The sequence below is a fragment of the Dipodomys spectabilis genome, unplaced genomic scaffold (genome assembly GCF_019054845.1).
Source record: "Dipodomys spectabilis isolate Male_0828 unplaced genomic scaffold, ASM1905484v1 ptg000207l, whole genome shotgun sequence".
Classification (NCBI taxonomy): Eukaryota; Metazoa; Chordata; class Mammalia; order Rodentia; family Heteromyidae; genus Dipodomys; species Dipodomys spectabilis.
In genome coordinates, this window is record NW_024870884.1 from 592,851 (window position 1) to 619,813 (window position 26,963).

Consider the following 26,963-nt stretch of genomic DNA (forward strand, 5'->3'; position numbering starts at 1 on the left):
AATTATGACCAACAGACTGAACTTTCTTCCCATTTAAAATAAAAAAGGAATAACCTTTACTTACAATCCCTTTTTAAAATTATACAACTATGAACAAAATATGTCATTTTGGTTCTTCAGTCATGACTAAAGGAAACTTTTTCAGAATGTCAATAGTGAAATATTTGGAAAGGGAATGGTAAGCAGAAGAAATAAAATATTGCCACAGGAATCTATACAGTATTCATGAAAATAGATATATTACATATGTGTTTTAATGTATAATTAATGTCATTGCATAGCTGTTATCATCAGTGAAAATACTAAGTATTATATTTATGATTTTTCATTACAAGAATTTGAAAACATTTATTCAATAATAAAAAAATTTGACACATACTCCAATGGAGCAGAAGATCCAGAATAAACCAATATAAATTCTGCCATCAGATTCTTGACAAACATGCCCCCAACTTACATTGAAATAAAGATACTTTCTTTTAACACATGTAGTGCTAGAACAACTGGATATCCACATATAGAAGACTAAAGGCAGATCCTTATCTCTCATGCTGTAGAAAAATTACTCAAAATGAGTCTAATACATTAGTAAAAGATCTGAAACTACAGGAAAGCCTAAGTGAAACCTTTAAGCTTCATGGATAGGCAACACTTTCCTGAATAGGAGGTCCAATAGCTCAGAAAATTATAACAGGAATTGACAAATGGGATTGTACCCATTATGAAAGCGTTTGGACAGTAAAAGAAGTAAGTGAATGAAGAGAGCTTATGGAATAGAAATCAAAGTCAGCTATTTCACTACCAGGAGTTTTCCAGAATAGGTAAAGACCTCAAATTTATACATCAAAAGACAAAGAATCCAAAGAATAAGGGGAGCAAACTCAATCTGCAATGAAACAGTGCAAATAGCAAATAGATACATGAAAAAAGTTATCTTTAACTATAAGGCAATACAGATTGAACCTACAGTGGAGTAACGTCTTACTCAAGACAAAATGGTTCCCTTTTTTGTCATTTAACAAGGTAGTGTATGAATACAAAATATCTTACTCAATGCCACCACCCCTTTCAACATTCTCACCCATCCCTCCTCTACTCACAGCTTCCCTCTCTCTTGTTAATTTGTAGGATATACTTTGGAATATTGTGTGCATTCTGGTCCTCTTTTCCTCTACATTTGTCTACCCCTTTCCCAGACCACCTTTTTATTTTATTTTATTTTATTTTATTTGGGAGTTCTGGGGTTTGAACTCAGGGCCTGAGCACTATCCCTAGCTTCTTTTACTCAAGGCTAACACTCTACTACTTGAGCCACTTCCAGCTTTTTCTGTTTATGTGGTACTGAGGAATCAAACCAGGGCTTCCTACATGCTAGGCAAGCACTCTACCACTAAGCCACATTCCCAGCCCCCATCCCACCTTTTATGAGTACGCTCTTCTTGGTATTTTATTTTGCTGAAATTTGATTTTTGGCTTTCTAAGAAATTATGCTATTCAAGAGATATCCCTTTGATCTATCATATTTCAGTTCAGACTTTCATACACACTTGCTTGCCAATGTATTCACTTATGAGTTCATAAGCTAAATCCAGCTAGATGTAGGGAAAGCATGTATCTCTTGTCTCTTTGAGCCTGACTTACTTCAGTTAACATAATGTTTTCCAAGTGTTTCATTTCTTTACCAGTGGCACAATACCATTCTAATGAATGAGTGAAATTCCATTGTGTATATATACCACATTTTCTTGATCCAGCCAAGATATGGAATCTGCCCAGACACCCTTAGATCAATGTATCAGATGATTTCACAAAATTAGACAGGATGACAAAGTTAGAGAGTTTGCATTGTTTGCATAGCTGTTATTATCAGTGAAAATACTAAGTATTATATTTATGATTTTTTCATTACAAGAATTTGAAAACATTTATTCAATAATAAAAACAGCTACGCAAACAATTGCAGTTATTTAGTGTGGAATAAAGTAGGAAGATTGTGTTCTGAGCAAGCAGAGCCAAAAGTTCAAGACCCTAACAAAAAATAAAATAAAATAAGTAAAAAGGACTAGGAAGCATGGCTTAAGTGGTAGTGTGCCTTGCATGAGGTTCTAAGTTCAAACCCCAGCATTCCAGAAAAATTAATGTATAATACAGCTACAATATCACTTGGTATACATAGAAAAGAATCAGAGTGAGTTTTTCTCTAAGGCTACCTGAAAACCCATGTCTATTGCTGCAATATTCAAAAGGGTCATATATGCTATCAACCTAAGTCTCCTTCAGTGGATATAGAAAATACATCTCCTTCAGTGGATATAGAAAATACAGGATGTATGTTCACTAGAGTTTTATTCAGTCGTAAAGAAGGAAGAAAAATATTTTGTTTGTAAGGTATTTTATTGAGCTAGAAATCCTCATGTTACATGAAATAAGCCAGTCTCAGAAAGATGTTTTATCTGTTTTCTCCCATTTGTAAATTTAGGGGAAAAGATACGCTAGAAAAATACATTAAGGATGGGGAAAAACAAATTGTTTAAATAGGGATACAGGTGTACAAGACATTATGTCGAAAAATGAACTTTACAACTACGGCAGGGGGCGGGAGGGGGTGGGAGTGGACCGCGCGGAGGGGGGGGGGTCCGCGGGGGGGGGGGGGACGGGGCAGGAATGGGAGGGGGGAGATGGGAAGGGATGGGAAGGGGAAACAAAGGAGGAGGAAACAATGCTTGATAAAAAATGTACTCATTACATGGCTCACGTAATTGTAACCCCTCTGTATGGTATTTTCACAATAAAAAAAAAAATAAAGATGCCTTAAGAAAAAAAAAGAATAATACATTAAGAATGTGAAAGATGAAGGAAGAGAGAATGATAAGAAAAATTTGGTAGTTCATTTTTGCTTGTATAGAAATGTTCAACAAGAAATGTACTCAATACCTTACTTATGTAACTGTAATCCTTCTGACAACACCCATAAAATAAAATAAAAATATAAAAAAATGGTACAATGGAATTGAGTTTATTGTGCATTAAATATATGCTAAAATTTTAAGCAAAATCTCTTTGAGGAATGTTTTGTTTCATTTATATTAATGAATAATGAACAAAATGATAATTCTTGGATGATATTCTCTGCACTATAATGGGTACTAGCCAGATATAATTATCCAATATTTTAATGAATATAGATATCAAAGTGAAATTCTAATTAGATTCAATTAAATTTAAATAATCAATGAATCTCTAATAAGTTGTACAGTTGTCATACAAACAATAGTAGTAAAGGCATATTTGCAATACTAGAAAATTATAGAATGAACTTGACTTTACTTCAAATTCTCTATATGTGTTGACCATGTGAAATGTTTCCAGAAAGTACAAAAAGATTTAAAATTGATGTAATTTGAGTTAAAATGTTGGTAATACACTAAATTTTAACTTTTAATTAACATATAAATTTCTCCTAAAATTATTTATTGTTACTGTGAACTTTATTGAAATACAACATACATCTTAAAATGTATACATATTACAAAATATACCCCAAATGCATATTTTAGCAGCATCTGCTTCAATGACAATGAACACAACCAGTCTACAAAATGCATTCATGACATTTGAGCCATCCTCATCTCCCTCAGAAAAACTGCTGTCTTGATTTATATCATTGTTTAGTTATGTCTGCTTTTAAACTCCACATTGTTGCAACCAGTTAATACATTCTACTGTAGGTCTAAAATCTTTCATTTAGTTTTGTTGGTTGGACTCAAAGGCTTTTCATTTTAAAATCAATGTTATCCAACAGTACAATCACATTCAGAAAAGAAAGTATGGTGATTGTTTGCTACATTAAGCCACTTTACACAGTTCCTACTGATTAACTTCCAATTTCAATAACCATTTTCATTTTGCACTGTTCCTAATTCATTAAATTATGATAACTACAAAATAGCTATAGTTCATCTTAAATGATTAAAATGCTTTTTGTCAAATGTCTTTCCTGAAACAAATGTTGAATGTGCTGTTGAATGCACATACTTGATATTGTACTTAGGAGCAGTGAAACAGATTTTCATAGTACATAGTACAATATGTACAATAGTACATAACTTATAACAAATATACTATTCAGGATTTAAACCTAGTTAGAAAGACTTAAATTTAATTGATAGTGTGCACATGAATTACAACCACACACAGAAACAACAAAATGTTCTTTGCATAAAAGAAATGACAAGATAGGATACTTTTACATACACACCAAGTTACACAGAAAACACCAGTCTTTGAATTGCATCCAATGAATTCTATTACCAGTTTAGTCTTATGTATTATGGAGATATTTATACTGGAACAGTTTATGCTTAAACTGTAATATACAACTCCACATCACCACCTCCATCATCATAGTCAGTTAAGCCCCTTCTCTGATATCAGTAAAATTTTCAATTCCATAAACTCTTCACGATATCCATCACTGCAGGATTCATGTCCTTTCCTGTTCTACCATAGAAATTATGGCTAGTCACATTGTTTTAATATTTTGTCCTTCCACAGCATAGGTCTCAACTGGTAGAGCAACTGCCTAACTAGCACACACACACACACACACACACACACACACACACACACACACACACACATAAACAGACACACATAAACAGACACACATACATACACACAAAGAAAGGTAACAATCTATCATATAACAACAGCAGCCAAAGAACAGATATAAAACAGTATCTAGACACATTCTTGTAAACACATTGCTTCCCCATTATGCTAGATTTACAGTTGACCATGACAGTATCTTTGTGTAATGGTGTAATGCTGGTATCCCAGCAGGACTTTCCCAGCCCTAAAGTTTATCAAGAGTTCTCATCTCATCTCAATATATATGCTAATTTATGCATACACTTCCCTCAAATCACTATCTTTATCCCAGGGCCCCTTATTAAGTGAAGTTCTTCCTCGTCCCCAATCCTTGGAATTGTCGTATCATTTTTTCAGAAACTTTCACAATTAGTTACATATCCTGAGCGTAATCATTAAACACTATGCACAAGAGATTTTGATAACTACTTGACCAATCAGGGAACTTAATCTACTATATAAATGGTCTCTCACTTTTATAAGTCTGGTTCTTTCATTTTTTAATAAGTCTTGCTCTGTTAAAATGTGTCTGCCTGTGAATTCTTTCTGTGGTGAGACCTAAAATCTGAAATTCATCTCCATTAACATAGTTCTCCCCACAGAGTTATTTACTACTTTATGCCATGTGAGAACAAAGTACCAATAAGCCTATGTTTACAATAAAAATATATATGCTAAAAAAGAATATAAAATAAATGAATAGAATATAAAAATATTAAAAAAGACCAAAGCTTTTAATAGTAGTCCAGCTTCAAACAGGTATGTAAAAAATCCCTCTTAAGTTCGTGTTTTTCTGTTACCCAAGTAGCTTATGAAGGATATCGAAAGCCATAGAATAGCCTGCAGAACAATTCTTAAGTTATGAAGGTAGAGAGTTGGTGGTAAATGTGTTTCTGCTATCAGGTCAAACCTGTCTTCAAAAATATAAATAAGCCACTGCATGCAAAAATGTTAATTGTGCCTTTGACCATTTACTGATGAGAGGCTTTTAAAAATAGAATAAATTTTCAATATGCTAAAAAAAAAAAAAAGAACTAGGATGCCATCCCTCAGCGGACAATCTGTTGGTGGCTTGGTCTTGAGCGTCTCTAGAGAACAGGTGACAAAAGTCATCCAGAATACTTCCCTGATACACAAAGATGAAGTGATGAAAACAAAATTAGACATGGAATTGAAAATCATAAAATGATTGAGACCATGTCACAACTCATATGTATTTTAATTAAGGATTATCTACTTTCTCATAGATTTTACATTTGTGTCCTTTTCAAGGGAAAAATCACATACATGATATTTTAAAATATCTAGAAATGTTATAAGTATGCCTGATAATAACCAGTTTGAAGATACCATTTCTATAAAACACCGTCATTGAACTTGAATAAACACAGACATGATCTGAAACATAGCAAATCATACTATACATAGAATTAAAGTTGCTTTTTAAAATTTGAAAAAGTTCATGGAGCTATCCTAGTGAAAGCACATATAAATAAAAATCAAAAATCTCCTATCATTTATTAGATAACAATAGGAGTACATCTAGCAGTCTTGGCTAAATTAATGCTTAAAAATTAAAGCTGACTCATCTAGAAAACTAAATAAATCAAGTTTCTTAAAGAACAGATGTTATTTTACTTCATTTTACTTATTCTATCAGCTTCTTTGTAATGAAACCTTTATTCATGACAAAATCATTAGTAGGTGACCCTAGAAGATTTGAATACTGATTCTGAGGAATTTCCTTTAGTGAAAAAAAAATCAAGAAAGTTATGCTGAGAGTTATTTAAAAAGAATAAAGCCAAAAATGGATGCCATAATTATACTTGCTGTAATTATGTTTTTAAATGAAAGCCTAGATACGGACAACCACTTACCCATTTCTAAGATCTCATCTGGAATTTTTAATGCACACAGGTGCCCAACATTAAGAGAAAATCACCAAATAATTGCTTCTATCATACAGGGGAGTAGGTGAGACCATTAATTTTCTAACAGCCTAAGTAACTGTTCCCCTCTGTGGCCTAAATGAATACTAAGGATGAAGAAATATTAGTGGAATAATTAGTGATGTCCTAAGAAGTTCCAAACACATTAAAGTCCAATAACACTAACTTTAGCTTCCCAATTAGATGAATTTTAACATCTAACAGCACTGAAGGCTTACTTTCCTACAGATAGGAAATGTTTTAGAATGTAACTGCAGAAATATTCAGTCCTCCACACCCCTACTAAAATCAAGCTGTGTTTGAAAGGAACAAGAAAGAGTTCTGGCTTTTTAGAATTACTTTTGCTTCACTCTTTTATTTTCATAAACCATGAGGAAACCTTCAGTTTAAAGCTCTTACCATTAATATGCACAGAACATCATAAAATACGAATAAGGTATTCTAAAGAGTGAAATACAACTCAGCATAGGAACAATAGTGTAATAAACGAGAGGGAAGCCTGTCTATGACCTTATAAATTTAAAAGACCTTTACGGGACTATATATAGGTTTATTTTGGCAATGTTTACTTTTAAAGAGTTGTGTAAAAAGATCCCAATATAAGCCCAAGCAGGTGGCTGATGGCTGTAATCCCAGTTATTCAGGTGGCTGAGATCTGTTTGAAGCCAGCCCAGGTAGGTCCATTAGACTTATCCCCAATAAATTACTCAGAAAAAGCCAAAAGTGTCGCTGTGGCTTAAGTGGTAGAGTGCTAGGCCTGGAGCAAAAGAAGCTTAGGGACACAGCACAAGCCAAGAGTTCAAGCCTCAAGGGAGGAAAAATCACAATTCAGCATTTTTTGAAAAGTAAAAGAGAAAGTAAATATTACTTTTTAAATGTAAGGCAGCAGAGTAAAATTACACATGGGTTTATTTACATAACAACTGTGTACTTTGGGGTTTTATTTTTGGTTGTAAAACACCATTATGTCCTACTAATAATAAGATAATTATGTCATAAAAGATAGTTTCATCCTCATTATTGCTAGTATAAGGACTAACTTATAATTCCCTCCAAGCTGCTTTCATACAAACTCTGAAATCATGTGTTCTTAATTTACATCATGTGAGAAGGAGATAAACTATAGTTAATGGAAGTATGAATAAAAGAAATCACAAACTAAACTTTCTACAAGAAAGGAAACTTGTTTAAATGTTGACTTTTGCATCTTAAAATATCATCTTTATTTAAATCTTACCTTAGCATTTTAAAATGTAATTTATTTATATAATTCTTGAGAATGTATCTTGCTATTGTGGCGCTTATTACGTATTTGAAGGCTTCAAAAACTCATGATTCCCATACTTCTTCCTCCATAGGGCTAAGATTACAAGTGTGAACTACTGTACCTTGTAAAGTTTTACCTATTCCTAAATTACTAGAACTGTTACATCACTTGAAATAATTGCTCAGTTATACAACCGTATACATTCAAAGCAACTCAAATGACAGATATTATTTCTAACTTTCTGGTTGCTTCTTAGTTGTAGTATGTTCCACTAATCAAACCAAATTCAGCCTCCTTTTGTCTCTCCCTCAAGCCATTCTTTTATTTTTATGTTTTAAATACCTTCATTAAACTTTTCTGTTAAGCAAAGGAATGCCTAAGTCTGTTGCTGACTAAAGTTTTAGCTTGATTTTTCTGCCACAACAAGTTCATAATATATAAGAAAATGTTAGGAATGAGAAAAATATGCGAGTTTTAATTATGTGAATTTCTGAACCTTATCTATGTACTGAAGTAAACATCTACCTACTATATACTAAATATAAATGTTAATGTTTCTCTTTAAAAAAATATTTGGATTATCTTTAAGTAGTTGTACAAAGGAGTTCATGAATACAATGCATCTTGATCATTGTCACCACTTTCAACATTCTCACCCATCACTCCCAACCCACCCCCACTTCCCTTACTTTTCTTAGATTTTTTTTTTTATATATACAATAAATTCTTGACTGCAGCCTTCCCCTTTTCCCTTGGTCCCACCCCTTTCTTGTGACTACTCTTTTCCTGGTTCTTATTTTTGGGGTTTTGACTTAGTCTTTCTGAAGAATTATACTATTTGATTGTTCCATAGCATCTATTAGACCTTGCATGTCACCAGTGTGTGTACTTACAGATTTATTCTCCTTATGCCATAAGTGGTCATTTTTCTGTATTTTTAACAATCTCTGGACTGAACTGAATTATAAATCTCAATATTCTCCTTATGTGTTTAGTTCTACCCTTGTCTCCCTATTTCCAGTTTATTAGGAAACATTCTGCCTTCAAACTGTAGGATTTCTCAGTTCTGTTATTGCATTCCTGGCTTACAATGCCTATTTCCATGATTTCATCTTATCTCATTTTTCACTCTGGCGATATTATATAAACAGAAATACTTTCCAATAACCAGAAAATGAGGACCAATACAAGCCCATGTGTGATTGTTAGTTTGGTATTCTAACTTCTTGCCTTAAATTCACTCTGTTTATGTCCTCCCTAAAGCCCACATTTTTTATGTTTTTATTAACCATCTAATTGAGTTCAGCGTTCAAGTTCTTTGAACACATGGTATCTTCTCCCTGAATTGAAGAGTTTTTTTGTCCCATAGCCAAATGGTGTCCTTTCCTGGAATATCAATATGGTATAAATAGAAACACACAGAAAATATGTACAATGCTGAATAATACAAGCAGAACTCATTTAAATAACCAGTCTAAAAGCCTTTCTGACTCTCTAGAGCGTGCTACCACCATGTTACATGTATTGATATTTTATGTATTTCATGTATTTCATGCATTATTATTTTACTATGACCTAATATAATTATAAGCTTATATAACCTACTTTTTTATTTTAGTTCACATTTTTGAATATAGTACTATGTCCATTTACAAAAATATTTGTCTTAAAAACATTATAGTGATTTAGATATAGATATTGAGACTTCAGAGATGTGAGCTCATTTTTGTCAATTAGCAATTATATGTGGGTGGCAAACAAGGCTCCAGGTAAAAATATGGAAACAGGCCATTCTGAATACCCTAGCTGCAAATCTTTACTCAGATGTAAAATACAGGACCTACTACTACAAATAACCACATTTATTTAAATGACCTATCACTGTATAGTTGCTTATATATTATTTTTATCAGAAAGGCCATATTCTAAGTTTGACTTATGCATCTCATAAGTCTCATTGGTTAAGTCTTGCACATAAGACTTAAATTAAAGTTTTAAATAAAGATTTAATTAAAGGTTTCTTGAAGGAATGAAATTGCCTCTAAAGAAAAACATACTTATTGATACATTTTAAATAAATACCATATTACTTGTTGATAGCAAAGCAGAAGCATCTAGATAGAAATGTCTATTGTACTATTACTGTAATACAATGCTTAGGAGGCATGAAAATTGGAGTTTAAAAAACAATTTTCAACAGTATACTGAAATGTTTAGAAATGCAAATAAATACATATTACATGTATAATATGTAAGAAGAAATTCACAGTTTGTAATATCTTAAATTTATATAAACATATAATTTGTGTATAAATGTATTACACATATTTAACATATATGTATATGTATACATATATATAAATATAAATAAAATCCATGACTAAACACTTAGGAAATACTAGACTTATTTTTATTTTAGTAATTTTAATTGTTCCTAAAGGATCTGTTCCAACATCAGTTAGTGAGACTTCTTGCTGATGTTTCTTAGAATCTACTTGGAAGGGATTTCTTCTTTAGATTTTATTTTTCTTGTCTTCAGGATAAACTTTTGTGAATCCAGACATTTCTCTGCTCATTTTTGAAAATATTTTCAAACTGTCTGCAAGTTTCAGAGGTACAGTAACTTATGCACTAATGAATGGAAATTATATTCCCTTAATGTATGAAATCTCGCTCCAGGCCTGCTGGCATTCATTAAGGTAAATTAATTAGAACTACTAGGGAAATTCATCTATTCCTTATATTTATTTGCAGCTAAATTTTCTTCCTAATACATTTTAAGAAACTCTCATTCTTAATTTTCCACATTGGATATAATTATACTACAAATTAAGAAGCATTTGAGAAGTATAAATTCAAATTTTTTCAAAGCTAATTTTTATCATTTTTGTTTAATTTGGGTTATAAATCTCCTATATCAAGTTAGTATAACAGAAAGTTAAATGAAGGATGGCAAAACTATAAGACATTTCAGATGAATGCTGTTTCTATTGATCTAATTTTTAATTTTTATTTCACAAGGGTCTAGTTGTATGTTCTGTCTCTATAATATCTAGGCTGTTTTCAACCCCCAAGATTCGATCTTCTGCATGGTCTAACCTACTGTCAAGACTGTCTATTTTTTTCATTTCCTTTCTTTCTAATTACTTGGCTTTCATGGTTTCAAATTCTTTGTTGGAGCTTTATTTTAGATCTTGTTTGAACTTCTTTACTTCCTTATTTGGTGTTCAGTGTTTATTCTCAAATCACTTAGTTGATTGGTTATGGTTTCCTTGGACTCCCTTTCCTTATGATGGACACCATTCATTATTCCCTTTGTGTTTTCCCTGGATTCCTTCAGCTGTCTGTCTATGGATTTCATGAATGCCTCTATTGAACTTTGTCTATTCTCATCCCACTCATGCAATTCCTTTTTACTCTTTGATTAGCTTCCTTTTGCTCATGCAATTCCTGTATTCCTCTTTGACTGTTCTCAGACTGCTCATGCAATTCCTGTCTTTCTCTTCAACTGTTCTCAGCCTGCTCATGCAATTCCTTCATTAATTTTTGAGAAGCTTCTTCGTGCTCACAAGATTCCTGTAGTAATTTTTGGATAGCCTCATTATGCTCGTGAAGTTCCTGTATTAATCTTTGGTTTGCCTCATCTCGTTCCCTATCAAGTGCACATTGAGTCTTTTGTAGGTTTTCAATCTTTTCATTCACCATGTTTACCAGTAGTGTTTGTAGACCTTTTTGCACACTCTCCTCTGGATTATTCACTAACTGTTCTGTCACTTGATTATTGAGATATCCAGACTTGCCATTTTTCTTGTTTCTCCTGCTTGTTCTGCCCATTTGGTATGAAAGTAAAACCAATTTTGTGCTAGAACACTATATTAAGGCAAGCATCAACCAGAGTCCTGTAGTTATGCAGTCAAAATGGCTGCAGATACAATCTAGTTCAATAGATACAATCTATTCAACATTAAACGACTATGGATTAATGGGCTAACAACAGCAAAGAAGAATTTGGCAAACCAGAAATTATTAGGTTTAAGGAGAATTGTGGGGAAAAATATGATTAGAGGGATGTGGAGAAGTTAAAAAGAGAACATATTTAACCAAATCTTAATCTTAGAGAGGGAAATAGATAGGACAGAATGATAGGAGAAATATTTTTTAAAAATGGACAAAACAAAAATTTAAATAAAAAAAATAAAGCACTTAAAATTATATAAGTGTAGAGAAATGATATTGAGAGAAGAAAAGGATAGAATGAGAGGAGGGGAAAGACAAAAGGAAAAATGAAAAAATAAAAATTCTTAAAATTGGAATACTTGAAAGTTATATAGGTATAAAGAAATAATACTATTATTAAGGAATTTAAGTTTAAGAGGTTGTGAATTGAGCAATAAGTTTCTAGATTAAGTCTGTACACAATGAGGGATAAGGTATAATAATTGAAGAAGGGTTCATATCAGCAGATGAATAGAACAGCTATTAAGTCATGCAAAAAAAGAAAGAAAGAGAAAAGAGAAAAAAAGAAAAAAAAGACCAAAAGGTCAAAAGAGATTTTTTTTAAAAAGCACACACACACATACACGCCTAAAATAAAAATTATGAAAGAAAAAAGAAAATATAATAAAGAACAATTTTAAAAAATAACACAAAATAGGTAGGAAAAAGAGTTCTTTGACTTTTTTTTGGTGGGGGGAGATCTTGTATTTCCCCTATGTCTGTAACCAGTCTCTTGGTGGAGTCTCAGGTCTACTTGTGGTGTTTTGTTTTCCTGTGGCTTGATTGGTTTCTTAAGTCAGTTTGTTTGAGCATGCAGACAGCTCTGCCTTAACCAGGACTTTGTGATCCTCCTCCCAAGCTAGTTCAGTGGGAGGGAGATCTGCTTTGAGTATCACAAAAGAAGGAGATGGCTGTCCTCTAGTTTGGAGTTACTGTGTTGAGGCTAGGGTTGAGGCCTATCAGCAATCAGTAACTTTTCCCTGTGGGGATAGTTCCTGAGACACTCACAGAGCCCAGCCTGGAGACATTCTGAGTTCCAATTGTTTGTTTAGGCTGCAGTGAGGAGGGGGAGCCTCTAGCTCTGCTTACCCAGTGAAGAAAGTCAATCCTCAGGGAGCAGAGATATCTCTGCCTGAGAGGGGTAACTTTCCCCTGGGTGGAGCTGAGCCTGGCAGGTCAGGTCAGGTTCCTGTGACCTGGTGAATGGCTCTGATTGTATTCTTCCAAGGCCTGAGTTGGAGCTTGCTGCTAGGCCTGGCCTTTGTCAATATCAAAGATGGAGTTCTTCTCTGGTGGTGGGAGAGGATGGCCTTCCCACTGCTATTCCCTGAGAAGGAATGAGGATGTCAGGGTTCTACTCATGCCAGACTATTGGTTCCTGGGCTGTCCCTGGTGTGTGATCAGCAGGATGAAGATTTCTGTCCCTTTCTTGGGGTTCATTTCAATTAACATCACCTTATCTGATCTCTTTTACTTATATTAGATCATGAATTTCAAAAAGAATCTTATGGTTCTATCTTTCATTTCACACATTTTTTAAAATAGTGCATTAAATCTATGATTAGTATTCTAAGCTGTTAATATCATTCTCCATTCATCATTGATATATAAAAGATCTTTTGCTTCCTAGTTTTATTTATTTATTTGCTTTTGTCAGTCATGGGGCTTGAACTCTGGTGTAGTTCTTGTTCTACGTAATATTTCTCCTTCTTTTGCTTGCATGCAAGTTATTTTAAAATGTGAACTTTTAACATTCTACCCTTTATTGTAAACTAAAACAAATCACCTTTCATTCACGCTCAATAAAATCTGACATTACTCTAATGTTATATAGTAAGTGGTATAAAAATCTCTTTCACAAGCCTGGGCCAGTTCACGTTTTAAAAACCAACTATTTTTTAAACTCTACAGCCAGCCTGAGTCACTACTGTTTTCAATGATATTTTTATTTGAATTCTTTTCTTAAAATAATATTTTATGAAATGATAAGACTGGTGTAACTTATTCCAGAGTTAAGGAATTCCAGACTGATGGAATTCTAGGGACAAGAAAGAAAGAAAATAAAAAAGGATGAGGGGAGGAGGAAGAGGAGATTCCACATTTCTGGAGTAAAGGAAACTTTCATTGAGACTCTTTGTTTGCACCAGTCTAATCTTTGTGCCCCATCCCTATTCCACAAATGTATAGTTTTATTTCTTCTGTTTGGCTCTTTACTTCTTCTTTTACCCTCCTCAAATAAGCTGCCCTTATGACTTCTAATCACTTTCAATGCCATTCTGAAATATTTCGTCCTTCAAAAACACCTCCTCCACTTTGAAGTACTTCATCCTCCTAAAACACTTCTTAGGTTCTAACAACAACTGAAAGGTTTCCTTCATTTGACTCCACAATGCAATTTCTGCTCTAATAGCCAAATGGTTTTCCAACTATACTTTCACAATATCATTGACAAATTCTCATCTTTATCAATCTGGGTGAGCTGTTCTCTTTACATATGACTCTCCAGAATATGCTGTTTCACCATTAGACACTTCCCATGTGGTTACAAACCATCTACAACTTAATTTCCTACTCATTTTTTCTCCAATGCCAAATGTTTCCTATCATCAAGCTCTCCAAACTTACTTTTTTCCTTAAGATCATGATGACAATTCATTTCTTTCCTTTAAACAATATACTGCTTTTCACAATTCTCCTGAGGAGTGGCTCTCATGCCTTACATAAAACAGAACCTAGAGGCAAGACAGTCATGTCTCTCAAATGCTGCTTATAATGCTGCTCAGTCATCTTTGACACCTTATCTCAATTTCCCTGAAGCAGAAGCTTTCAGGTCACATTGATGTGGTTTGAACAATGTTTTCCCCTTCAGTCTCACATGCTGAATCTTTGTTCTCAAAGTATTGAAAGGTATCAGATCTATAAGAGATGGAGCCTAGTGGAAAATGATTCAATCAGTGAAACACCAATCTTTGGGATAAGTCAAGTACCCTGGAATTGAAATAATTTCCCATAAGAATAAGTATATACCTACTTTTTGGTAGAGTAATATTCAGTTCACACACATGTACACATATGTACACACATATATACATATATACTCATATATGTGTGTATAGCATATTGTCATTATCCACTCATCAGTAGTTGAACACTTAGACTGATTTTGTATTTTAAATATTGTGGACACTGCTGCTATAAACACAGATGTGCAAGAACCTCAGGCATGATTATATGGATTCCTTCAGATGTATGTGCAGAAGTTCTATCACTGGATCATATTGCAATAATATTTTCAGCTTTTGAGTAACCTTCACACTTATTTCCATAGCATACACAAGACTTTACATCCACACAAGAACATATAAAGGTTTCTTTTTTCTTGCATCATTGTTTGCATTTGCATACAAATGTATAGGGAAATTGTTGAAATTGTTTTTAAAAGACTTGATAGAAAGGGCCAATTTGATCAGGGTATATGTCACTAGTCTAAGGTAATATGACAACAAAAGACTTTTGTACTGCTAGGATATGCTAATAAAAATGTAAAAAAGAAACAAAAGAGCTCTATTCATGAAGCTTCTGCTAATAGGAAAAGGACAAAAATTTACATGCAAATCCACAACAATCAAAATCTACATTTGTTGAAGTTATATAAGATAATGTTTGTGTATTGAAATGATTATTAAAATACTTAAAAAAAACTCTGTAATGAACAATCTAAATGTATTGGCCCCCTATACTCTTCACCTGATAAAGTGTAAGACTTGTACATATACCTCACACAATAAAACCATTGCAATTATTTGCATTGCTAATCTTTTTAAAAATCAAAAATATATTTGAGCATATTAAAGAAAATTTGATATTATTAGCTTTTGTTTTCATATATTAAAACATTGAAATATAAGCCAAAGTTACTGAAAAAGGAAGGATTTTTAAAATGCTAAAATTAGTAGTTTAATCAGCACTTTGAATTAAAAGGTTACAGAATTTTTTTATTAAAAATTGAAGCTTTTCCACTTGCCTGTATGATAATTCTGTTTCATCATCAAATACTAGAATCCTTCCGTCATGACATCTTTACTGATAAATAGACATTTTTTTCACTAGCATAAAAATGGAATCTCATCAGAGAATGAGTGGCTCACTACAACAATCCTAGCTATTCAGGACACTGTGCTCTGAAAGATGACATTTCAAAGCCATCCCAGGGAGAAACTATGGCAACACTCAATTTCCAAAATAACCAGCAAACGTGGACTGGAACCATGGCTCACATGGTAGTAAACCAAGTGAGTATGTAAGGCAAGTCATTGTGAAGTACTAAATTCACACTTCACAACTGGCAAAAAGTAAAAAATAAAAAACTCAAAAGATGTCTCACATATAGTTTAATGCTTACACACAACTTTCAAGGCAGATAAAAAACAAGAAAGAAGTAATTATATTTTCAAAAATAAATTCAAATAAATATTCTAATATATTACCTAAGGAAACTTTTCTGACTCAAATTTCACTGGAACTATTGTTAATCAGAGACCAAATTAAAAAAAAACAAGTACATTTGTATTTCAATATATTATTCAAGGTAGAACATCATAAGAAAATTGTTTCTATTTTTAAATGAAAGTAAGGTACAAAATGTGCTTAGTGGCTCACCTCATATAAATAATCTGTGCTTAAATTGGATATTTAATCTCATGTAGCTCTGAGTTTCAGACTTTTGTACTTGTAATATCAATAAACATAGTTAATGCAAAGTATGCGCTTACTTGCAAAAATCAGAACTCTGGTTTTAGTTCTGCTCCCTTGATTTATTTTCTCATACCTTCACTCTGAGTACAGACGCAAACATTCTTGCATCTTCTGATACACCTCCAATGTAGAATTTCTTCTGGAACACTGGGGGGTGATCATTTTCATCCTGAATCTCAATGTACACCTTAGCTGTGTTGCCTGGAAGACAAAGTATAATACATTATAATTCAGAGTTTACTGGTAATTACTCATTGGGAAATATTCCCTGGGATAAGTACTTACAGTTTTGTTTGTTTTTTTTTTTTTTTGGTCAGTCATGGGGCTGAACTCTGGGCCTGAGTAATGTCCCTCAGCACCCTACCACTTGAGCCAAAGCACCACTTAGGCTTTTTTCTGCTTATGTGGTGCTGAGGAATCAAACCCAGGGCCTCATGCATACAAGGCAAGCACTCTACCACTGAGCCAACTTCCCAGCCCTCTGCTTTAATTTTTTTTTTTAAAGAATGGAAATTACTTCAGTGAGTAAGTCTCCCGTAAAGAGCTTCCTAATCCTACTCCTCTCAAATGTACAAAACACTGCAGTGGAGTTTCTGGTATAATAAGATTTATCATGATTTCTTTTGGTTTAGAAGGCACTGTTAAGTTGTGTACTACTAATTTTTACTTAAAATTCCCAATAGTTTATGTTCTCACTTTCCTAGATAATGTCTTTCACTTTCTCACACACATTTTCATAAATTAAATACATCATATGTGCCATTCTTGTGTTCAAAGAAACAATAATATTAGCTTAAAATGGCACTATAATATTGAAAGCTAACAGTAGTTGGATGAGTTGTTTCTGTGAAAAGGAAAACAAGTTTTGTTTTGTGTTATTTTGGATGGTACTGGGTTTCCAAACATTATGTATAACTCTTTTCTCTCCAACCATTTCAAAAGCAAGCAAACCTTCACTTATTCTTAGGTTTTACTGAGAAAACAAGTAATTCATTCATGTAATCATCGTAAACATCTCTTAGATACATGATGTACCTCTTGCACAGAGCTGGTATTAATTCCTTAAAGTTTGAAAAGTGGCATTTTTTGTGGAAATAAAGATATCTCTATAAAAGTCATACAAGTCAGATACTGGTGGCTCAAGCCTATAATTCTAGCTATTCAGGAAGCTGAGATCTGAGGATCACAGTTCAAAGCCAGCCAGGGCAGGAGAGTCCATGAGACTCTTAGCTCCAATAAACCACCAGAAAACTGGAAGTGGCACCATGGCTCAAGTGCTAAAACACTTGCCTTGAGCTGAAGAGCTGAGGGACAGCCCCCAGCCCAAAGTTCAGGCCCTACAACTGACCAAAAAGAAAAAAAAAATCATACATTAAGTGTTACATATTTTATAACACTTGAATAAATCAGAAAAAGTTCATTTAGGAAATCTATTACAATATTTATTTGAATCTACTTTTGCAAATTAATAGTTAAAATAGTTAAGTGATTAAAAAATAAAAATGCTAACTACAATAGAAATCTAGTAAATTAAATAGCTAATTCAAATTCAGAATTAATTATTTTCCATTTTATCAGCTTTTTTAGTTGTTTTACATATCAGATTATCCATTGTGAAAATGTTAATCTCTTATTTATGATGTGATGAGGAGTTCTTAACATTCAATGAAGAAATGTATTCTTATGGTATGCATTTAATTTGATCAAAATATATAATTTATGAATCATATGAAAATGCTTTGCTTTCCTCCTGTGTATAACTTTTCAGTGAATCTTAACCTCTACCATAGTCAGTAATGCACGATAAAACTAATTTTCTAGGACCAGATGAGTACTTTAAGTGAACTCGAGCCTACACTTTAATTAGCTGCAGCTAAAACACAGGAGAGTCATGATGGCTAAACATGTTTAGGTCTGTAGCAATGCTAGGATGGACACTAGGCTCTTAGTCTCATGTAATTATCTAGTTCTATTGTACTGACCTTCAAATTTCATCACACTTGTTAATGTGAGAAATTTTATGGATTATCTATGTCTGTATAAACATAACTCTCTCTTGTCCTGTTTATACCAACCACAAATGCTGCTTTAATTAAATCTGATTCCATTCCTGAAAACACCACACCCTCACAGGGCTGCAGTATGTACTGCTCTTTCCTGATAGGACTCTGCTTTCCTTAGAAGGCCTCTAGGATCCTGAAGAATAAAGTGTGCCATACAAGACAAAACTGGAAAGAACTCTAAGAACTTTCTTTAAAATAAAAACACGTTAAACCACTACTAATAATTTTCATTGAATACTTTATCTACTACAGTTCCATAAAGCCTGTAGAAATAGCAAATTAAGTTTATTGGATATTCTGTAGTAGATTGTTGTTATTTGGAAGGGTTTACAGGAAGCTGGGGTGGTAATTTTTTTGGAAGTCATGTTTTGATTTATGTGTGTTGTAAATTTGCCTAAATTAGAGCTGGAACACTTTCAAATCTTAAGTATGCATGTATGTGGGTATGATCTCCATGAATAGATGATAGAGACATATGTCTGTATACGTATTCTATCAATTCCTCTTTCCATAATCTACCTATTTACATATTGAATCTGTGTAAATCAATTTAAGATCTAAGCCCCTAAAGTTTCTGTTAAAGTCTTTAGCCTCAGTGGCCTGGAACAGATAATGAGGTCCTGAGGCAAGAGGTGAAACTTTCAAGAGGTGGAGCCTTTAGCAAGTCATTGTTTTTTGACCCTAGAAGAGATTAATGTTCATGGGACCCTGCGCCATTTTTCTTGGAAGGATGCTTATATGAAGAGCAAGAATGGCCGGTCTTTCGGTCTCAGGTTTCCTGTTTCTCCATGTAGTCTCCCACTGTGGCCAATGATGCCATTTATCATCAGGCCGTCATCAGAGTCAGGTCTTCACCAGAGCCAAACCTTTAAGCCTCTAGATCTTGAGCTAAATAAACTTTCCAGTGTCCTACTTTCAATATTTTATTATTGAAACAAATGGAAATGCTGAAATGGAGTAAATATGTATTGCTATATGATCAACTTTTTTTTTTTTTTTTTTGGTCGTGGGGCTTGAACTCTGGGCCTGGGCAGGGTCCCTCAGCTCTTCAGCTCAAGGCTAGCACTTTACCACTTGAGCCACAGGGCCACTTCCAGTTTTCTGGTAGTTAATTGGAGATAAGCGTCTCATGGACTTTCCTGCCCCGATTTGAACCGCAATGCTCAGATTTCAGCCTCCTGAGTGGCTAGGCTTACAGGCATGAGCCATCATGCCTGGCTTCAAATCTTCTTTTATAATTACATGTACATTCATAATAACTGACTATATTTTGGGGGGTTTCTGTTGTTAAGTGTTGAAATTGAGAAGATCACTTTCCAATTCACTTAACGAATGTTAAATTTGGAAGTTTACCTACTTTGGCACTATGGTAATTTTATTTTATTTATTTATTTTTTATTTTATTTTATTTTATTTTATTTGAAAACATACTGTACAGAGGGGTTACAATTACATGGGCAGGAAAATGCATACATTTCTTACCAAGCATTGCAGCCTCCTCCTTTGTTTACCCTTCACCTCCCTTCCCAGCCTGCCCCCTCCCCCCCACCCAATCATACCCCCCCTCCCTCCCCCCCACCGACATTGTAAAGCTGGTTTTGACATGACATTTTGTACTTCTCATTGTTGCAACAGGTCCACCTGAATCCTTAAACGACTTGTTTGTCCCCGTCTCCTCCACATGTTATACTGACATCAAATATAGTGAAAGCGGGGGTTACACTGTGGGGGAGGGACATACAAAGCAACAAAGAAATAATATTATAAATGCGTTAGAAACACATGCATGAATGAAACAAAAACATTAAAATACATATTTGAGGGTTCGTTTTCCTAACATCACATTCTCTGACTTTTTCCCCTTGAATCATACCTATACTAGATATTGCAAATAAGGGAAACCATGGGACCTATGTTTCTTTGGGCCTGGCTTACTTCACTTAATATAATTTTTTCCAAGCCTTTCCATTTCCTAACAAATGGGGCAATGTCATTCTTTCTGATGGAGGCATAGAATTCCATTGTGTATATATACCACATCTTCTTGATCCATTCATCTACTGAGGGGCATCTGGGTTGGTTCCATATCTTAGCTATGGTAAATAATGCTGCAATAAACATAGTTGTGCTGGTAGCTTTAGTGTGGCCTTGTTTGTGGTCATTTGGGTAAATGCCCAAAAGTGGGATTGCTGGGTCATTGGGGAGCTCTATATGGAGTCTTTTGAGGAAACTCCATACTGCTTTCCAAAGTGGTTGAACAAGTTTACATTCCCACCAACAATGAAGTAAGGTTCCTTTCTGTCCACATCCCCTCCAGCATCTGTTGTTGTTAGAGTTCTTGATTTTTGCTGTTCTAACTGGAGTGAGGTGATATCTCAATGTTGTTTTGATTTGCATTTCTTTTATGGCTAGGGATGTTGAACATTTCTTCATGTGTCTATTGGCCATCCTTCTTTCTTCTTCAGAGAAGCTTCTCTTTAGGTCTTTCGCCCACTTACTTATTGGGCAGTTGTTTCTTTGAGGATTTGTTGTTGGGTGGTTTAATTTTTTGAGTTCCAAGTATATTTTAGATATGAGACCCTTGTCCGTTGTATGGCTAGTAAAGATCTTCTCCCAATCCGTGGGCTTTCTATTGATCTTGCTAGCTATGACATTTGCCCTGCAGAAGCTCTGCAACCTTATACAATCCCATTTGTCCAACCTTTCTTTGATTTGTTGTGTTTCCGGGTCTCTATTCAGAAAATTTCGGCCTGAGCCGAGGAGACCCAGGGTTTCTCCTATTCCATCCTGTAATGTTTTCAGAGTGTCTGCTTTGAGTTCAAGGTCTTTGATCCATTTGGAGTTGATTCTGGTGCAGGGTGATATATAAGGATCTAGCTTTAGTTTTCTACATGTAGTTAACCAGTTTTGCCAGCACCATTTACTGAAGAGGCTGTCTGTCTTCCATTCTATTGTTTTAGCTCCCTTATCGAAGATTAGATGGCTATAGGTCTGTAGGTTCATTTCTGGGTTTTCAATTCTATTCCATTGGTCCTGAGGTCTGTTCTTATGCCAATACCAAGCTGTTTTGATTACTATGGCTTTATAGTAGAGTTTGAAATTTGGTATTGATATTCCTCCAGCCGTGTTCTTTCCGTTGAGGAGCGTTTTTGCTATTCGGGGTCTTTTATTGTTCCATATGAATTTTTGGATTGCCTCTTCTATTTCCTTGAAGAATGAGGGTGGAATTTTGATAGGTATTGCGTTGAATTTGTAGATAGACTTGGGAAGTATTGCCATTTTCACAATGTTAATCTTTCCAATCCAGGAGCATGGGAGGTTTTGCCATTTTTTAAGTTCTGTGTTGATTTCCTTTTTCAAGATTTTAAAGTTTTCATCATAGAGGTCCTTCACTTCTTTAGTTAAGTTAATTCCTAGGTATTTTATTTTTTGTGGGGCGATTACAAATGGAGTTGCTTTCCTAATTTCAGCCACACTTTTCTCATTGTTGGCATACAGAAAAGCCATGGATTTTGGGGGGTTAATTTTATAACCTGCTACTTTGCCAAAGTTTTGAATCAGCTTAAGTAATTTGGGAGTGGAGTCCATGGGATTCTTTAAATACAAGATCATGTCATCTGCAAAGAGGGAGAGTTTTATTTCTTCTTTCCCTATTTGGATCCCCTTTATGTCTGCATCTTGTCTTATTGCTGTAGCTAGGCATTCTAACACTAGATTGAAGAGAAGTGGAGAGAGTGGGCATCCTTATCTTGTTCCTGAGTTAAGAGGAAATGGCTTTAGTTTTTCACCATTGAGTATAATGCTGGCTGTAGGTTTGTCATATACAGCCTTTATTGTATTGAGGAATGTTCCATGGATTCCTAATTTTTCCAAAACCTTCATCATAAAGGGGTGTTGGATCTTGTCGAATGCTTTTTCTGCGTCTATTTAGATAACCATGTGGTTCTTATTCTTGCTCCTGTTGATGTGATGAATAATATTAATTGATTTGCGTATATTGAACCAGCTTTGCATCCCTGAAATGAATCCTGTTTGATCGTGGTGTATGATTTTTTGGATGAATTGTTGAAGTCGGTTGGCCAAAATTTTGTTGAGAAGTTTTGCATCAATGTTCATCAAAGAAATGGGTCTATAGTTCTCTTTCTTTGATGAGTCCCTGCCTGGTTTTGGGATGAGGGTTATGATGGCTTCATAGAATGTGTTCGGTAGTGAGCTTTCTCTTTCAATTTCATTGAAGAGTTGGAGGAGAATTGGTGTGAGCTCTGCTTTGAAGGCCTTGTAAAATTCCGCTGTAAAACCATCTGGTCCTGGACTTTTCTTAGCTGGGAGGTCTCTTATTGCTGTTTCTATTTCAATGCTTGATATGGGCCTGTTAAGATAGTTTAACTCATCTTGGTTTAGTTTTGGCATGTCAATATTTGCTAGGAAGAGGTCCATTTCTGTCAAGTTCTCAAACTTATTAGCATACAGTTTTGAGAAGTATTCTCTTATAATGTTCTGAATCTTGGTTGTTTCCGTGGTGATGTTTCCATTCTCATCTCTGAGTTTATTTATTTGGGTGTGTTCTCTTCTTTTTCTGATAAGATTTGCTAAGGGTCTGTCAATTTTGTTAAGTTTTTCGAAGAACCAACTCTTTGTTTTGTTGATTCTTTCTATAGTTTTTTTGGATTCTAATTCATTTAATTCTGATTTAATTTTGATTATTTCTTTCCGTCTACTGGATTGGGGTTTATCTTGCTGCTCTTTTTCAAGGAGGTTTAGATGCATCATTAAATTGCTAGTTTCAGATCTCTCCAATTTGTTGATGTAGGAGCTCAGAGCTATAAACTTGCCTCTGAGTACTGCCTTTGCTGTGTCCCAGAGGAGCTGGTAATTTGTGTGTTCATTTTTGTTGAATAGCATGAACATTTAAATTTCCTTTCTAATCTCTTCCATGATCCACTCATGATTCAGCAGTGTGTTGTTCAGCCTCCATGTGATACCGGACTTTCTTTGGTGGCTTTTGGTGTTGAGTTCTAATTTTATTCCCTTGTGGTCAGAGAGAATGCAAGGTATAACTTCAATGTTTCTGAATTTAGACAAGTTTGCTTTGTGGCCTAAAATGTGGTCTATTTTAGAAAACGTTCCATGTGCTGCTGAGAAAAACGTGTATTCTGATGCTGCTGGGTGAAATGTTCGGTAAATGTCTGTTAAGTCTAGTTGATCTATGCAGCTGTTTAGATCTGTGGTTTCTCTGTTGAGTTTTTGCCGAGTTGATCTATCTAGTGGGGAGAGTGGTGTGTTAAAATCCCCAACTATTAATGTCTTTGGATCTATATGGGATTTGAGGGAAAGTAGTGTTTCTTTGATAAATTTGGGTGCTCCATTGTTTGGTGAATAGATATTTAGAATTGTAATATCCTCCTGAAGGAGAGATCCTTTAATTAGTATGTAGTGACCTTCTTTATCTCTTTTCACGAATTTTAATTTGAAGTCTATTTTATCTGATATTAGGATTGCAACTCCCGCCTGTTTATGCGGTCCGTTTGCTTGGTAGATTTTGTTCCAGCCATTAACATTGAAAATGTGTTTGTTTTTACGGGCAAGATGTGACTCTTGCAGGCAGCAGATAGAAGGGTCTTGTTTTTTAATCCAACTAGACAGTCTATGTCGCTTAATTGGAGAGTTCAGTCCGTTAACATTAAGAGATAGGACTGAGAGGTATTTGGGAGTTCTTGCCATGTTATCTACCTTTTTGGGGGCTACGAAAACTGGGTTCTTCCTATGGTTCTTGGATTCTCAGTTTGAGTGCAGTTTCTTGGCCTTTATTGCGGTCTTGTTGGTTTTCTATGTGTAGGACATCTTTAAGAATCTTTTGTAGGGCTGGTTTGGTGGAGATGTATTGTTTCAATTTTTCTTTGCTATGGAAGGTTTTTATTTGGCCTTCGGTTATGAAGGAGAGTTTAGCTGGGTACAGTATTCTTGGTTGATAGTTGTTTGTTTTTAGGGCATGGCATACATCGTTCCAGGCTCTTCTTGCTTTGATTGTCTCTGCTGAGAAATCTGAGGTGATTCTAATTGGTTTCCCTTTATAAGTGATTACCCTTTTCTCTCTGACAGCTTTAAGGATCTTTTCCTTGTTCTGAGTTGATCCTGTGTGGATTATAATGTGGCGGTGGGATGTCCTATTCTGGTCTGGTCTATTTGGGGTTCTAAAGGCTTCTTGTATCTGGACAGGCCTATCTTTTTGCATGTTTGGGAAGTTCTCTGCTAGGATCCTGTTAAACAAATTTCCTAGACCATTAACTTCTGTTTCTAGGTGCTCCTCTACACCCATTATCCTTAGATTAGGCCTTCTGATGGTGTCTTCCAGGTGTTGGATAGATCTATCATATTTCTTGGACTTGTCTTGGATGGTTGTATGTTCTTTCTCTATAATATCTAGGCTGTCTTCAATCCCTGAGTTTCGATCTTCTGCATGGTCTAACCGGCTGTCAAGACTCTCTACTTTGTTTTTTATCTCTTTTCCTTCTAGTTGGTCAGCTTTGATGGCTTCAAGTTCTTTGTTGAAGCTCTGTTTTAGGTCTTGTATGAATTTCTTTACTTCCTTAATTTGGTGTTCAGTGTTTGTCCTCAAATCACTTAGTTGATTGGTTATGGTTTCTTTGGGCTCCCATTCCTTCTGTTGGGTTCCATTCAGCATTCCCTTTGTGGTCTCCCTGACTTCCTTCAGCTCTTTGTTAATGGATTCCATGAATGCCTTTAGTGATCTTTGTGTGTTCTCTACCTGGTCTCTCAATTCCTGTATTACTCTTTGATTAGCTTCCTCCCGTTCGTGGGATTCCTGCAGATCTCTTTGAGTGTTCTCAGCCTGCTCACGCCATTCCTCCCTTTCTCTTTGAGTATTCTCAAGTTGTTCACGCAAATCCTGTATCAGTTTTTGAGTAGCTTCCTCACGCTTATGATATTCCTGTATAAACTTCTGGGATGCCTCCTCTCTCTCCCTGTCACGCTCATACAGAGTCCTTTGTACATTGTCAAACTTTTCATTTATCATGTTTGCCAGCAATGTTTGTAGAGCTGTTTGGGAACTCTCCTCTGGATTATTCATTATCTGTTCTAACCCCTGATTATCAAGATTGGGAATTGAGATACCCGAATTTGCCATTTTTCTTGTGTTTTTCCGGCTTACTCTGCCCATTTGAGATGAAGATAGCACCAGTTTTGTGCTAGAACACTATCTTAAGGCAACCATCAACCAAAGTTTGCATTTGTACAGTCAATAGTCTACAGATACAATCTAGTTCAACAGATACATCTATTGGACATCAAACAACTATATGTTAAAGGACTTCGAACCGCAGAGAAGAATTTGGAAAATCAGAAATTATTAGGGTTAGGGAGAGATGTGGGTAAAAAATAGGAATAGATTGGTGTGGGGAGGCACAGGGAGAGTTAACTATGTCCTAATCACAGTGCAGGAAAAGGTTGGGTAGGATGCAAGTAGAGAGAGAGAGAGAAAGAAGAAAGGGAAAGGGGAATGAAAAGAGACCAGAAAAAAAATAGAAATGTAAAAATTAATGTTATTTTAGAGATTAAAAGACCATCTATTTATAGAGGAATATGAATATGTTGAGAGAAAGGGAGGAACATAGAGGAGATGTGGAAAACTTTAAAAAAATGCTTAAAATATTATATAGGTATAAAGAGGTAGTACTGCTATTAATGAATTTAAGTCTCAGAGGTTTTGAATTGAGTAATAAGTTTGTGGGTTAAGTGTGTACACAATGGGGGGTAGGGTCTACTGGTTAACTACGGGTTTATCTGAGGATGTGCAGGACAAGAGTTAAGTCACATAAAGAAGAACAAAGAGGAAAAGATGGAAAGGATAGGAAAGTGAGAAGAAAAGATCAGAAGTTCAGTAGAGCTAGACAAAAAACAAAAAGATAATTAAGAATGAAAGAAAAAGAGAAAGAAGACAAGAAAAGAAAGGAAAACACACATTCACGTATTCCTAAAATAAAAATTATAAGAGGAGAAAAGAAAAAAAAACAAAAAAAGTTAATGGAAAACAATTATTTTTTCAGAAGAGGCAAAAATTAAAGATTAATAAAAGTTTTAGAAAAGCAAAAAAAAATTTTTTATATATATAAGGTAACAAAAAAAGAAGAAAAAAAAAACAAAACAAAAAAAAGAAAAAAAGAAAAGAAGAAGAAGAAGAAAAAAAAAAAAAAAGGTCTTTGATTTTTTTTTTGGGGGGGGGGAGGGGTGGGAAGAGTCCTGTATCTCCCTTTTGTCTGTAAC

At 34.6% G+C, this 26,963-nt stretch overlaps 1 protein-coding gene across 12 annotated transcripts in view; it reads right to left on the reverse strand.

The window, feature by feature from the left end:
* The window catches only part of Pcdh15 (protocadherin related 15), a 450,667-nt gene that overhangs the window by 44,668 nt on the left and 379,036 nt on the right, over window positions 1–26,963 (reverse strand). For all 12 annotated transcript variants that reach the window (XM_042696488.1, XM_042696486.1, XM_042696489.1 and 9 more), the window contains one exon: window positions 16,691–16,818. In XM_042696488.1, coding sequence (XP_042552422.1) covers window positions 16,691–16,818 — 128 coding nt within the window. The remainder of the gene's footprint in view (window positions 1–16,690; window positions 16,819–26,963) is intronic.